Source organism: Pristiophorus japonicus, chromosome 6 (assembly GCF_044704955.1).
Source record: "Pristiophorus japonicus isolate sPriJap1 chromosome 6, sPriJap1.hap1, whole genome shotgun sequence".
In the NCBI taxonomy this organism is placed as follows: domain Eukaryota; kingdom Metazoa; phylum Chordata; class Chondrichthyes; family Pristiophoridae; genus Pristiophorus; species Pristiophorus japonicus.
Window position 1 is genome coordinate 247,204,747 of NC_091982.1, and position 12,114 is coordinate 247,216,860.

Here is a 12,114-nt window from a genome sequence, read left to right on the forward strand (position 1 = left end):
ACACAGACACTCACACACATACATGCTCACATATACACACGCCCACGCACACACACACACACATGCCCACACACACACACACACAATGTTTGATATATGAAAAAGGACTTACAGGTAGGGAAGGGATGTGATGGAGAGCTGTTGGGTCTTTCTAAATGGGTGAGCTATTACTGATCGAGTGCCCGCCCTTATCGTTATCTATCTTGTGAGAAGTGGGCAGGCAGATTTTAGATTTAGTTAAAAGCGCAAAGGTAGTTTATACTTAGAGAAGTGATTTCCAGCACTGCTCTCAGTGACGCCCTGTAACATGCAGAGATTAGAGAGTGAAAGCTACAAATTACAGACGCCTGAGGTGCGACCATCAATGTTCCTTTTTATTTTGCAGGTGTCCTTATGTTCAAAACGGTCGTTGTTTGTGTACTGTCAAAATTTACAGAAGAATGGGGAGTTCTTTACCCAACATGCACAGCGGCAGAGAAACTGCTCTATCCCTGGGACTGGCCGAGTGAGCATTTGATCCCAGAGATAGAGGCGTTTCTCAGCCGCCGTGCATGCTGGGTAAAGAGATCCCCATGCCACAGAAGCCGCTGATGTCCCGCGGTATACACCAACCTCACAGTGATTTGTGTTGTGGGGGGGGGGCGCAGGAGCGGGGGGCAAGCGGGGGCGGAAAGGAAGAGAGCTGCATAGGGAAGCAACATCAACAACTTGTATTTATATAGCGCCTTTAACGTCCCAAGGCGCTTCACAGGAGTATTATGAGATTTAAAAAATTTACACCAAATCACATAAGTAGAAATTAGGGCAGGTGACCAAAAGCTTGGTCAAACAGGTAGGTTTTAAGGAGTGTCTTGAAGGAGGAAAGAGAAGGAGAGAGGTTTTGGCAGGGAATTCCAGAGCTTAGGGCCTAGGCAACAGAAGGCATGGCCACCGATGATGGAGCGATTATAATCGGGAATACGCAAGAGGGGAGAATTCGAGGAGCGCAGACATCTCGGGGAAGTTGTGGGGCTGGGGGAGATTTACATTGGTAGGGAGGGGCGAGGCCATGGAGGGATTTGAAAACAAGGAAGAGAATTTTGAAACCGATCCTTTGCTTACCGGAAGCCAATGTAGGTCAGAGACGGGCGATGTTACGGAGGTGGAAGTAGGCGTTTTTTGTGATACTGCGAATATAAGCATCAGGGATCCCGACTCTGAAAGTTCCAGATACAGCAGCAGGCTGTGTCCTGGTGGTTTAGGCTTCAATGGGTTCTTGGTGCAGCGAAAGCTTCCTGTAGTTCGTAATTTGCGAGTGTCCGTGGTTTCAGAGTGGGTCTTGTAGGTTCTACCATCGAATCTCTTTGGTGGAGAAATTGGCCAGGTTCGCGCTTTCCATTAGCCGGTGCAGGGGGTGCTAATGGGTCACCGACCAGCCGCGCCAAATTCACCGCGCCCGCGAAGTTCCCTGGCGGCTTTGCGCTGGTGCTAAGACTTACCGCCTCGCTCTCTTGTGCCCCGTTACCACGTGATAGTCGCTCCCGCCACCTGCAGCATCGCCGGGCGTCAACAACGGCAGCTGCAGGAGGTATTGCCACCTGGGCTGGCCGCTTGGGGAGCGCCAATTAAAGTCAGTGGTGGTCAGGTATTTATGTCCCCATTCTGCTGCCTCCTGCATTCGTTTGCCCCATGATCGCTCAGCCCGGCCCTCTCTCGGAGAGCCTGGGGCTGCTCTGCATGGATCGCAGGTGCCGTCCCCCAACATACACCGCCTGAAAATTCATTTGACGCAGCATCGACCCCTCCCTGTAAGTGAGGTAAGGAATGTCTGAAGACAGCAGCGTTGCCTCGAACATTGTCCAGTGCTCTGCCAACACCGCCCCTCTCACTGCCTTTCCCGCTCTAAGGGAAGTGGTTAGCACTTGAATTAGCACTCCACTTCCCCCTTGGAGCACCAATCAAATCTTTACCGCCCGCCGATACCTTTGCGCTCCCTGAGCCACGCAGTTTTTAGACCTTTGGGTCTACGAGCATGATATTGACGGGCTGGTACATCATCCCTGCCCTACACCATTGTAGCCGGTCCAACATGGCTAAGCACTACTTCCATCCCGCGACCACCAGTCCCCTACCCACCCCACCTCCAACCCTCCCCACAGCCCCCCACCCACCCCTCCCCCACCTCCCACCCTCCCCACAGCCCCCCACCCTCACCCCCACCTCCCACCCTCCCCACAGCCCCCCACCCTCACCCCCACCTCCCACCCTCCCCGCAGCCCCCCACCCACCCCTCCCACCCTCCCCGCAGCCCCCCACCCTCACCCCCACCTCCCACCCTCCCCGCAGCCCCCCACCCACCCCTCCCCCACCTCACACCCTCCCCGCAGCCCCCCACCCTCACCCCCTCCTCCCACCCTCCCCGCAGCCCCCCACCCACCCCTCCTCCACCCCCTCCTCACACCCTCCCCGCAGCCCCCCACCCTCACCCCCACCTCCCACCCTCCCCACCCCCACCTCACACCCTCCCCGAGCCCCCCACCCACCCACCCCACCTCCACCCCCTCCTCACACCCTCCCCACAGCCCCCCACCCCCATCTCACACCCTCCCCACAGCCCCCCACCCACCCCACCTCCACCTCCTCCTCACACCCTCCCCACAGCCCTCCACCCACCCCTCCCCCACCTCACACCCTCCCCGCAGCCCCCCACCCATCCCTCCCCTACCCCCACCCCCTCCTCACACCCTCCCCGCAGCCCCCCACCCTCACCCCCACCTCCCACCCTCCCCACAGCCCCCCACCTCCCACCCTCCCCGCAGCCCTATAATTTCCTGGGAGCGGTCTCTGCGCTCCTCCCATTCCGGCCTCTTGCTAAATCCCCAACTCCCATCGCTCCATCACTGGCTGCCTGAAAAAAGAAAGACAGATTTGCATTGATGTCACGACCACCTGATGCCCCAAAGCGCTTTACAGCCAATGCAGTGCTTTTTGAAGTATGGTCACTGTTGTAATGTGGGAAACGCTGCAATCAATTTGCACACAGCAAGCTCCCAAAAACAGCAATGTGATAATGACCAGATAACCTGTTTTAGTGATGTTGGTTGAGGGATAAATATTGGCCTGCACCCTAATCTCTGGAATTCCCTCCCTAAACCTGTCTGCCTCTCTCCCTTTTCTCCTTGAAGACGCTCCTTAAAACCTGCCTCTTTGACCCTGTCCTAATGTCTCCGCATGCAGCTCTGTGTCAAATTTTGTTTGATAACGTCCCTGTGAAGCGCCTGGGGACATTTTAATACGTTCAAGGCGCTATATAAATACAAGTTGTTGCAGGGGAAAACATCGCAGATAAGTTCGATACGGGTCTCCCTGAACATTCGATTCCTTGTTGCCCCAAGTGCTTCAGGTCTGTGGTTTCCAGTTACACTAATCACTGGTAGTGCTGGAGCGATGACTCCTTCCCACCGGGTTTGTTTATATCAGACGCGGGGGGAGATAGCAGTGAGTTTGAGACAGAGGCAACACTGAGGGAGAGGTCTGAGAGAGGATCGCTTTCCCTCCTCTGTGAAACAGATAAGAAACGTTGAAAGACGTTTTAAATTAAAAGCGCCCTAATTAAAGCTGAGCTCTGATTCTCAGAAGCTGTGCCGTTATGTGCTGGCTCGATCTAATTTATAGTCTGGGTGTCCTGAACAATATATTGTGGGAAAAGACTGGGAGACAACATTATTAAAGAGGAAAAAAAGGCTTTCATCCTTACATTGAACTTTACAGCACAGAAACAGGCCCAACTGGTCTGTGCCGGTGTTTATGCTCCACACGAGCTTCCTCCCACCTTATCAACATATCTTTCTGTTCCTTTATCCCTCATGTATTTATCTAACATCCCCTTAAAGGCATCTATGCCATTTGCCTGAATTATTCATTGTGGTGGCGAGTTCCACATTCTCACCACTCTCTGGTAAAGAGTTTCTCCTGAAACATCAGCCGTGGGCAGCACCCTCGCCTCTGAGTCAGAAGGTCCCACTCCATGGACTGGAGCACAAAATCTAGGCTGAGACTCCAGTGCAGTGCTGAGGGAGCACCCCACTGCCAGAGGGGCAGTGCTGAGGGAGCGCCGCACTGTCGGAGGGGCAGTACTGAGGGAGCGCCGCACTGTTGGAGGGGCAGTGCTGAGGGAGCACCGCATTGTCGGAGGGGCAGTACTGAGGGAGCACCGCACTGTCGGAGGGGCAGTGCTGAGGGAGTGCCGCACTGTCGAAGGGTCAGTACTGAGGGAGCGCTGCACTGTCGGAGGGGCAGTACTGAGGGAGCACCGCATTGTCGGAGGGGCAGTACTGAGGGAGCACCACACTGTCGGAGGGGCAGTACTGAGGGAGCACCGCACTGTCGGAGGGGCAGTACTGAGGGAGCACCCCACTGTTTGAGGGGCAGTGCTGAGGGAGCGCTGCACTGTCGGAGGGACAGTACTGAGGGAGCGCCGCACTGTGGGAGGGGCAGTACTGAGGGAGCGCTGCACTGTTGGAAGGGCAGTACTGAGGGAGTGCTGCACTGTTGGAAGGGCAGTACTGAGGGAGTGCCGCACTGTCAGAGGGGCAGTACTGAGGGAGCGCCATACTATCGGAGGGGCACTACTGAGGGAGCGCCATACTATCGGAGGGGCACTACTGAGGGAGTGTCGCATTGTCAGAGGTGCCGTCTTTTGGATGAGATATTAAACCGAGGCCACATCTGTTCTCTCAGGTGGAAGTAAAAGATCCCATGCACTATTTCAAGAAGAGCAGGGGAGTTCTCCCCGCTGTCCTGGGGCCAATATTTATCCCTCAATCAACATAGAAAAAAACAGATTATCTGGTCATTATCACATTGCTGTTTGTGGGAACTGGCTGTGCGCAAATTGGCTGCCGCGTTTCCCACCATCATCATCATAGGCAGTCCCTTGAAATGAGGATGACTTGCTTCCATGCCAAAAAAGGATGAGTTCACAGGTTTTTCAATGAAGGACCTAATATTCCAGGTCCTAAACTACATGTTGAAGGGTGGAGGATGCCTGTGTGTGGATGCTTTTAACGTGTGGTGGCCATTGCACACCAGCCACCACATGGGCTTGACAGAGCTAGGCCTTGGTTCAGTGGCAAGGATTAACCAAGACAACTGGAGACCAGCTCTGCTGCACTGGCCTAGTGCGCACATATTGCAGTGTGGGTGGGCTCGTGCTGCCCCTGGACAATCACCTCTCCTGGGCCCCGAACGCACGCCTCTCCTGAGCCCCGACCCCACCGCTCCTGCTGTACCTGCCCATGCTCCAATCACCGACCTGGACCTTGATGACGCCCCTCTTCACTGACGTTGCCCTGCGGCACCAGCTCGTGCTGTATCTTGCAGGGGTACGCTGCCCATGGCCGCTGCTCGCGGCTCCTTTTATGACCCCGACCTGCCGCTGATGGTCTCTCGCAGGTCGGGGCTGCCCATGGCTGCCATTTGCCATGATGACCGATAGTCGTCTATTGAACAGCAGAAAATAAAACCAGCTCTTCAATATGCTACTTTATAGCGCGTTTCCTACATTACAACAGTGACTGCACTTCAAAAGTACTGCATTGGCTGTAAAGCATTTGGGACAGCTGGTGGTCGTGAAAGGCACTATTTTTTTTTCTTTCTGAATTCCCTGTTGAAGTTATTGGTGACTATCTTATATTGATGGCCCCTAGTTTTGGACCCCCTCCCCCGCAACAAGTGGAAACATCGTCTCCATATCTACCCAATCAAACCCTTTCATCATTTCAAAGACTCTCAGAAATGTCTCAAAACGCTTCGCATGCAATGAGTTACTTTGAAATGCAGCAGGCAATAATGTAGGCGCACGCAGTGGGCCATTTTGTGCAGAGCAAGATCCCACAAGCAGCAAGGTGATCAAGGACCAGGTAATGTGTTTTTGGTGCTGTGGGTTGAGTGAGGTCTGTTGTCCGGGACACCGGGGGGAGAATCCCTGTGACACCGACAGAGAGATCCACCCTCAGGCATGGAACACATTGCTGAGATTTTAGCCTTTCAAAAACAACAACAACTTGTATTTAATGTAGTAAAACGTCCCACGGTGCTTCACAGGAGTATTATAAAACAAAATTTGACACCGAGCCACAGAAGGGGAAATTAGGACAGGTGACAAAGAGGTCGGTTTAAAGTAGAAAAGAGAGGTAAAGAGGTTTAAGCAGGGAATTGCAGAACTTAGGCTCTCGGCAGCCAAAGACACGGCCGCCAATAGTTAAGTGATTAAAATCGGGGATGTTCAAGAGGCCAGAATTGGAGGAGGGCTGGGTGGGGGGAATGGAGCAAATTACAGAGATAGGGAGGGGCGAGGGCCATGGAGGGATTTGAAAACCAGGATGAGAATTTTGAAATCGAAGCGTTGCTTAACCAGGAGCCAATGTCGGTCAGCGAGCACAGGGGTGATGGGTGAGCAGGACTTGGTGTGAGTTAGGGCACAGGCTGCCGAGTTTTGAAACACCCACGTTTACGTAGGGTAGAATGTGGGAGGCCGGCCAGGAGTGCGTTGGAATAGTCAAGTGTAGAGGTAACAAAGGCGCAGATGAGGGTTTGTAGTCTGCAGTTAAATTGGAGCTATGGCAGCAACCTGCATTTGTAGCTGAAGTAATTGGCTCCCGGGTCATAAAAGAACTTGCATTTCGATAGCGCCTTTCATGATCTCGGGATGTCCCAAAGGGAAACTGGGATCTTTATGGTCAGACATGACCTCGATTTAACATCTCTTCCAAAGGGTAGGAACCCTGACAATGCAGCACTTCTTTCAGTATTGTGTCAACTTGCACCATGAGGTGGGAGTGCTCCCAACAGAGCCAAACTGACACAGGGAAGAAAACAAAGAACTTGCATTTCTATAGCACCTTTCACAACCTCAGGACGTCCCAAAGCACTTTACAGCCAATGAAGTACTTGATGAAGTGCGGTCACCGTTGTAATGTAGGAAACAATGTAAGCTCCCACAGACAACAGTGAAAGAAACGACCAGACAATGATGTTGATTGAGGGATAAATATTGTCCAGGACACCAGAGAGAACACCCCCCCAGCTCTTTTTGGAAATAGTCTTCCTCGAAAAGATTAATGTCAAAAGCAATAATAATTAAATTGGATTGGAAAGAATTGAAGGACCCAAAAAATAGCTTCATAAATTTGTGAAGGAGTTGTACTGTTGTGCTGGTGGAGAGAGAGAGAGAGCCTGCTACTGCCAGTGTCAGCTGTGGCTCAGTGGGCAGCACCCTCGCCTCTGAGTCAGAAGGTTGTGGGTTCGAGTCCCATTCCAGGGACTTGAGCACATAAATCTTGGCTGACACTCCTGTGCAGTACTGAGGGAGTGCCGCACTGTCGGAGGGGCAGTAGTGAGGGAGCACTGCACTGTTGGAGGGGCAGTACTGAGGGAGCACTGCACTGTTGGAGGGGCAGTACTGAGGGAGCACTGCACTGTCGGAGGGGCAGTACTGAGGGAGCACTGCACTGTCGGAGGGGCAGTACTGAGGGAGCACTGCACTGTCGGAGGGGCAGTACTGAGGGAGCACTGCACTGTCGGAGGGGCAGTACTGAGGGAGCACTGCACTGTCGGAGGGGCAGTACTGAGGGAGCGCTGCAGTGTCGGAGGGGCAGTACTGAGGGAGCACTGCACTGTCGGAGGTGCTGTATTTCAGATAAGACGTTAAACCGCAGCCCCGTCTGCTCTCTAGGTGGATGTAAAAGATACCACAGCACCATTTCGAAGAAGAGCAGGGGAGATGTCACCGGGCCAATATTTATCTCTCAATGTATATATCAAAAAAACAGATTATCTCATCATTATCAAATTGCTGTTTGTGGGAGCTTGCTGTGCGCAAATTGGCTGCTGCGTTTCCTACATTACAACAGTGACTAAATTATACATTAATTGGCTGTAAAGCGCTTTGGGACATCCGCTAGTCGTGAAAGGCGCTGTAGAAATGCAAGTCTTTCTTTCTTTCTGTCTCAGAAGAGATTCTGAGCAGCTCTTCGGTACGCCTGTGTGCCTGGGGAATATTTCTGATTGATGAACGCTCGTGTATTTCCCCTCCCCCAGGCCCACTGTGAGCTTTAACCTCTGACCCTTGGCCCCGCAGTTCCCCGAGTCAACGGCCACACGAAGCTGGAACGGCGGCACGAGGTCGGGGGCTACGAGAGCTCCTCCACCCTGATGAGCAGCGAGCTGGAGTCCACCAGCTTCTTCGACTCGGACCAGGATGATTCGACCAGCAGGTACGAGAGTCTTTCAGCCGAAGGGTGGCCGAGTCTGTGGCAAGTAACCGTGGACGCAGGGCAGTGCGAATGGGGGCCAAGGGGTCAGTCGCGTACATTCGGGGTGAGGCTGAGGGACATGGCGGGAGCAGGGTAGAGATTCATCAAGAAGTGCGGCTATAATTCACCGTCTTGTGTTTCAATAACTGGCTCAGCCTGAGACAGAGGTTGGGGAGGGAGGGGGATGGGAGGCAATAGCGAGAGTATGGTATTGGAGGCGGGGGGGGGGGGGCAAAAGCAACAACAACTTGTATTTATATACCACCTTTAACATAGCAAAACGACCCAGGCAGCATCACGGGAGCGTTATCAGAAAAAACTTGGCACCGAGCCACACAAGGAGATATTAGGACAAGTGACCAAAAGCTGGCTCAAAGAGGTCGGTTGTCAGGAGCATCTTGAAAGAGGAATGAGAGGTAAAACGGCAGAGAGGTTTAGGGAGGGAATTCCAGAGCTTAGGGCCGAGGCAGCTGAAGGCACGGCCGCCGATGGTTGAGCGATTATAATCAGGGATGGGCAAGAGGGCAGAATTAGAGGAGCGCAGAGACCCCAGGGAGGTTGTGGGGCTGGAGGAGATTACAGAGATAGGGAGGGGGCGAGGCCATGGAGGGATTTGAAAACAAGGATGAGAATTTTGAAATTGAGGAGTTGCTGGACCGGGAGCCAGTGTAGGACAGCGAGCACAGGAGTGATGGGTGAGCGGGACTTGGTGCGAATTAGGACATGGGGCAACCGAGTTTTGGATGAGCTCAGGTTTATGGAGGGTGGAAGATGGGAGGCCGGCCAGGTAATGGTTTTGATCTTCGCAATGTTTCGCTGGAGGAAGCTACGGATCTCTGAAGGCTGGATGCCAGCCGAGCAGTGGACTTGTGCAATCTGAGCGCCCCCCGGGTCTGCACGTGATGCCAGTGGGTGGCCTGTGGATGAATTAGTGGTGGAGGCCAAGGGTGCATCCCTGAAGGACTCTGGCGTGAATAGAGTGGGGGTGCGAAGGGAGGCTATCGGTGGGAGATCCTCCCAAAATGCCTTAATCCGACAGAAGTATGTGGTTCGATTGACAAACAGTCCCACGCAATGCTTCACAGGGAGTGGTTGAGGCGACTAGCATAGATGCGTTTAAGGGGAATCCAGATAAACACATGAGAGAGAAAGGAATAGAAGGTTATGTTGATAGGGTGTGTAATGTATGCACCTGTTAGTATGCTCACAGGTTTGTGGAGCTGTTGAGTTGTGAGCAGCTTAGCCAGTCACGTGATGTGCAAAAGACTCAATAAAACCCCAGCCAGTTGGGTCTCGGTTATCCATGATGGGGTATGCAGTTGTGAGCCTAGTGGATGAACTGTTAATGTGTCGTGTGATTGTTAAACCTTTGCTATTAAGAACGAGTTGGTTTATTAACCATGTGTTGCTATGAATTCTTAAGCAAAGAACTCATAAAGCAAATACATTACACGGTGAGATGAAGTAAAGATGGGAGGAGGCTCATGTGGTGCAGTAGGGTCGTGGTTGTGTTACTGGCCGAGTAATCAAGAGGCCTGGACTAATGATCTGGCGATGTGAGTTCAAATCCTGCCACAGCAGCTGGGGAATTTAAATTCAGTTAGTTAAATAAATCTGGAATAAAAAAGCTAGTATCAGTAATGGTGACCATGAAACTAGCGGATTGTCATAAAAACCCACCTAGTTCACTAATGGCCTTTAGGGAAGGAAATCTGCCGTCCTTACCCGGTCTGGCCTATGTGTGACTCCAGACCCACAGCAATATGGTTGGCTCTTAACTGCCCTCTGAAATGGCCCAGCGAGACACTCAGTTACAGGAATGGGCAATAAATGCTGCCGTTGACAGCGACGCCCACATCTCGTAAAGACATTTTTTAAATGGCCTGTTTATGTGCTGCACATTCTATGTAATCTGTGTGAAATGGAGACTAGATTATAAGGGAGCGACGGTGTGGGAGTTCAGCAACTTATCTCCATGGGTGTACCAGTCTGCAGGTGGTACCAAGCAGTGTGGGCGGGAAGCCTGTACACAGGGAAAGGTATCAAATTCAGTGACATCGACAGAGATGCAAAAACTACATGGATGAATTGTTAACACTGAGCAATGTGAGGAGGGCGTGAGTCAGTACCTGATGCTGTGCCACAGAGACCGGAAGGCCCAGGTATCATACCTGGACTGGCCTGAGTATCTAATCTTATTTGGTCTGCTGCAATTCAGCTCAATTCCCCTGGGCTGGGGAAAAGAAAGTATTGCATTTCTGTTGTGCCTTTCACAACCTCAGGATGTCCCAAAGCGCTTTACAGCCAATGAAGTACTTTTGAAGTGTAGTCACTGGTGTAATGTACGAAAAGCGGCAGCCAATTTGTGCACAGCAAGCTCCCACAAACAACAATGAGATAATGTCCAGATATTCTGCTTTAGTGATATTGATTGAGGGAGAAATATTGGCCAGGACACCGGGAAGAACTCCCCTGCTCTTCAAAATAGTGCCATGAGATCTTTTACGTGCACCCGAGAGAGCAGGCGGAACCTCGCTTTAACGTTTCATCCAAAAGACAGCACATCGGACAGTGCAGCACTCCCTCAGTACTGCCCCTCCGACAGTGCGACGCTCCCTCATTACTGCACCTCCGACAGTGCAGCACTCCCTCAGTACTGCCCCTCCGACAGTGCGACGCTCCCTCATTACTGCCCCTCCGACAGTGCGACGCTCCCTCATTACTGCCCCTCCGACAGTGCAGCACTCCCTCAGTACTGCCCCTCCGACAGTGCGACGCTCCCTCAGTACTGCCCCTCCGACAATGCAGCACTCCCTCAGTACTGTCCCTCCGACAGTGCAGCGCTCCCTCAGTACAGCCCCTCCGACAGTGCGGCGCTCCCTCAGTACTGCCCCTCCGACAGTGCAGCACTCCCTCAGTACTGCCCCTCCGACAGTGCGGCGCTCCCTCAGTACTGCCCCTCCGACAATGCAGCACTCCCTCAGTACTGTCCCTCCGACAGTGCAGCGCTCCCTCAGTACAGCCCCTCCGACAGTGCGGCGCTCCCTCAGTACTGCCCCTCCGACAGTGCAGCACTCCCTCAGTACTGCCCCTCCGACAGTGCGCCGCTCCCTCAGTACTGCCCCTCCGACAGTGCAGCACTCCCTCAGTACTGCCCCTCTGACAGTGCAGCACTCCCTCAGTACTGCCCCTCCGACAGTGCGCCGCTCCCTCAGTACTGCCCCTCCGACAGTGCGGTGCTCCCTCAGTACTGCCCCTCCGACAGTGCGGTGCTCCCTCAGTACTGCCCCTCCGACAGTGCGGTGCTCCCTCAGTACTGTCCCTCCGACAGTGTGGCGCTACACCAGTAATGTACTGGAGTGACAGCCTAGATTTCTGTGCTCAAGCCTCAAAACACAACCTTCTGCCTCAGAGGAGAGAGTATCACCCAGTGAGCCACAGCTGTCACTACCCTTTCACATGTTGGAAATGCACGCTTGTGAATGTGAACAGGGCCGTGCCCGTCTGTACTGGAGGGACGCGTACCCCGGTGAGAGTTTGTGGAGAAAACTTGCCATGGATCCGATACTGGCCGTGTATTGATGCTCATCACAATGCAGTTCGGGACCCAGTTCTCCATATCTCTGAAAAATTATTCTTTGTAATGAATATGGACAGTAAACAGGCGAGGAAACAGCACCATAATGTTACGGGACCAGTAATCCAGAGGCCTGGACTAATGCTCCAGAGACATGAGTTCAAATCCCACCACGGCAGCTGGGGAATTTACATTCAGTTAATAAAATACATTTGGAATAAAAAGCTAGTGTCAGTAATGGTG

At 52.9% G+C, this 12,114-nt stretch overlaps 1 protein-coding gene across 1 annotated transcript in view; it reads left to right on the top strand.

The window, feature by feature from the left end:
- The window catches only part of LOC139266022 (segment polarity protein dishevelled homolog DVL-3), a 205,149-nt gene that overhangs the window by 145,612 nt on the left and 47,423 nt on the right, over positions 1–12,114 (top strand). The window contains exon 5 of the mRNA XM_070883789.1: positions 8,120–8,255. Within this exon, the coding sequence (XP_070739890.1) occupies positions 8,120–8,255 (136 nt within the window). The remainder of the gene's footprint in view (positions 1–8,119; positions 8,256–12,114) is intronic.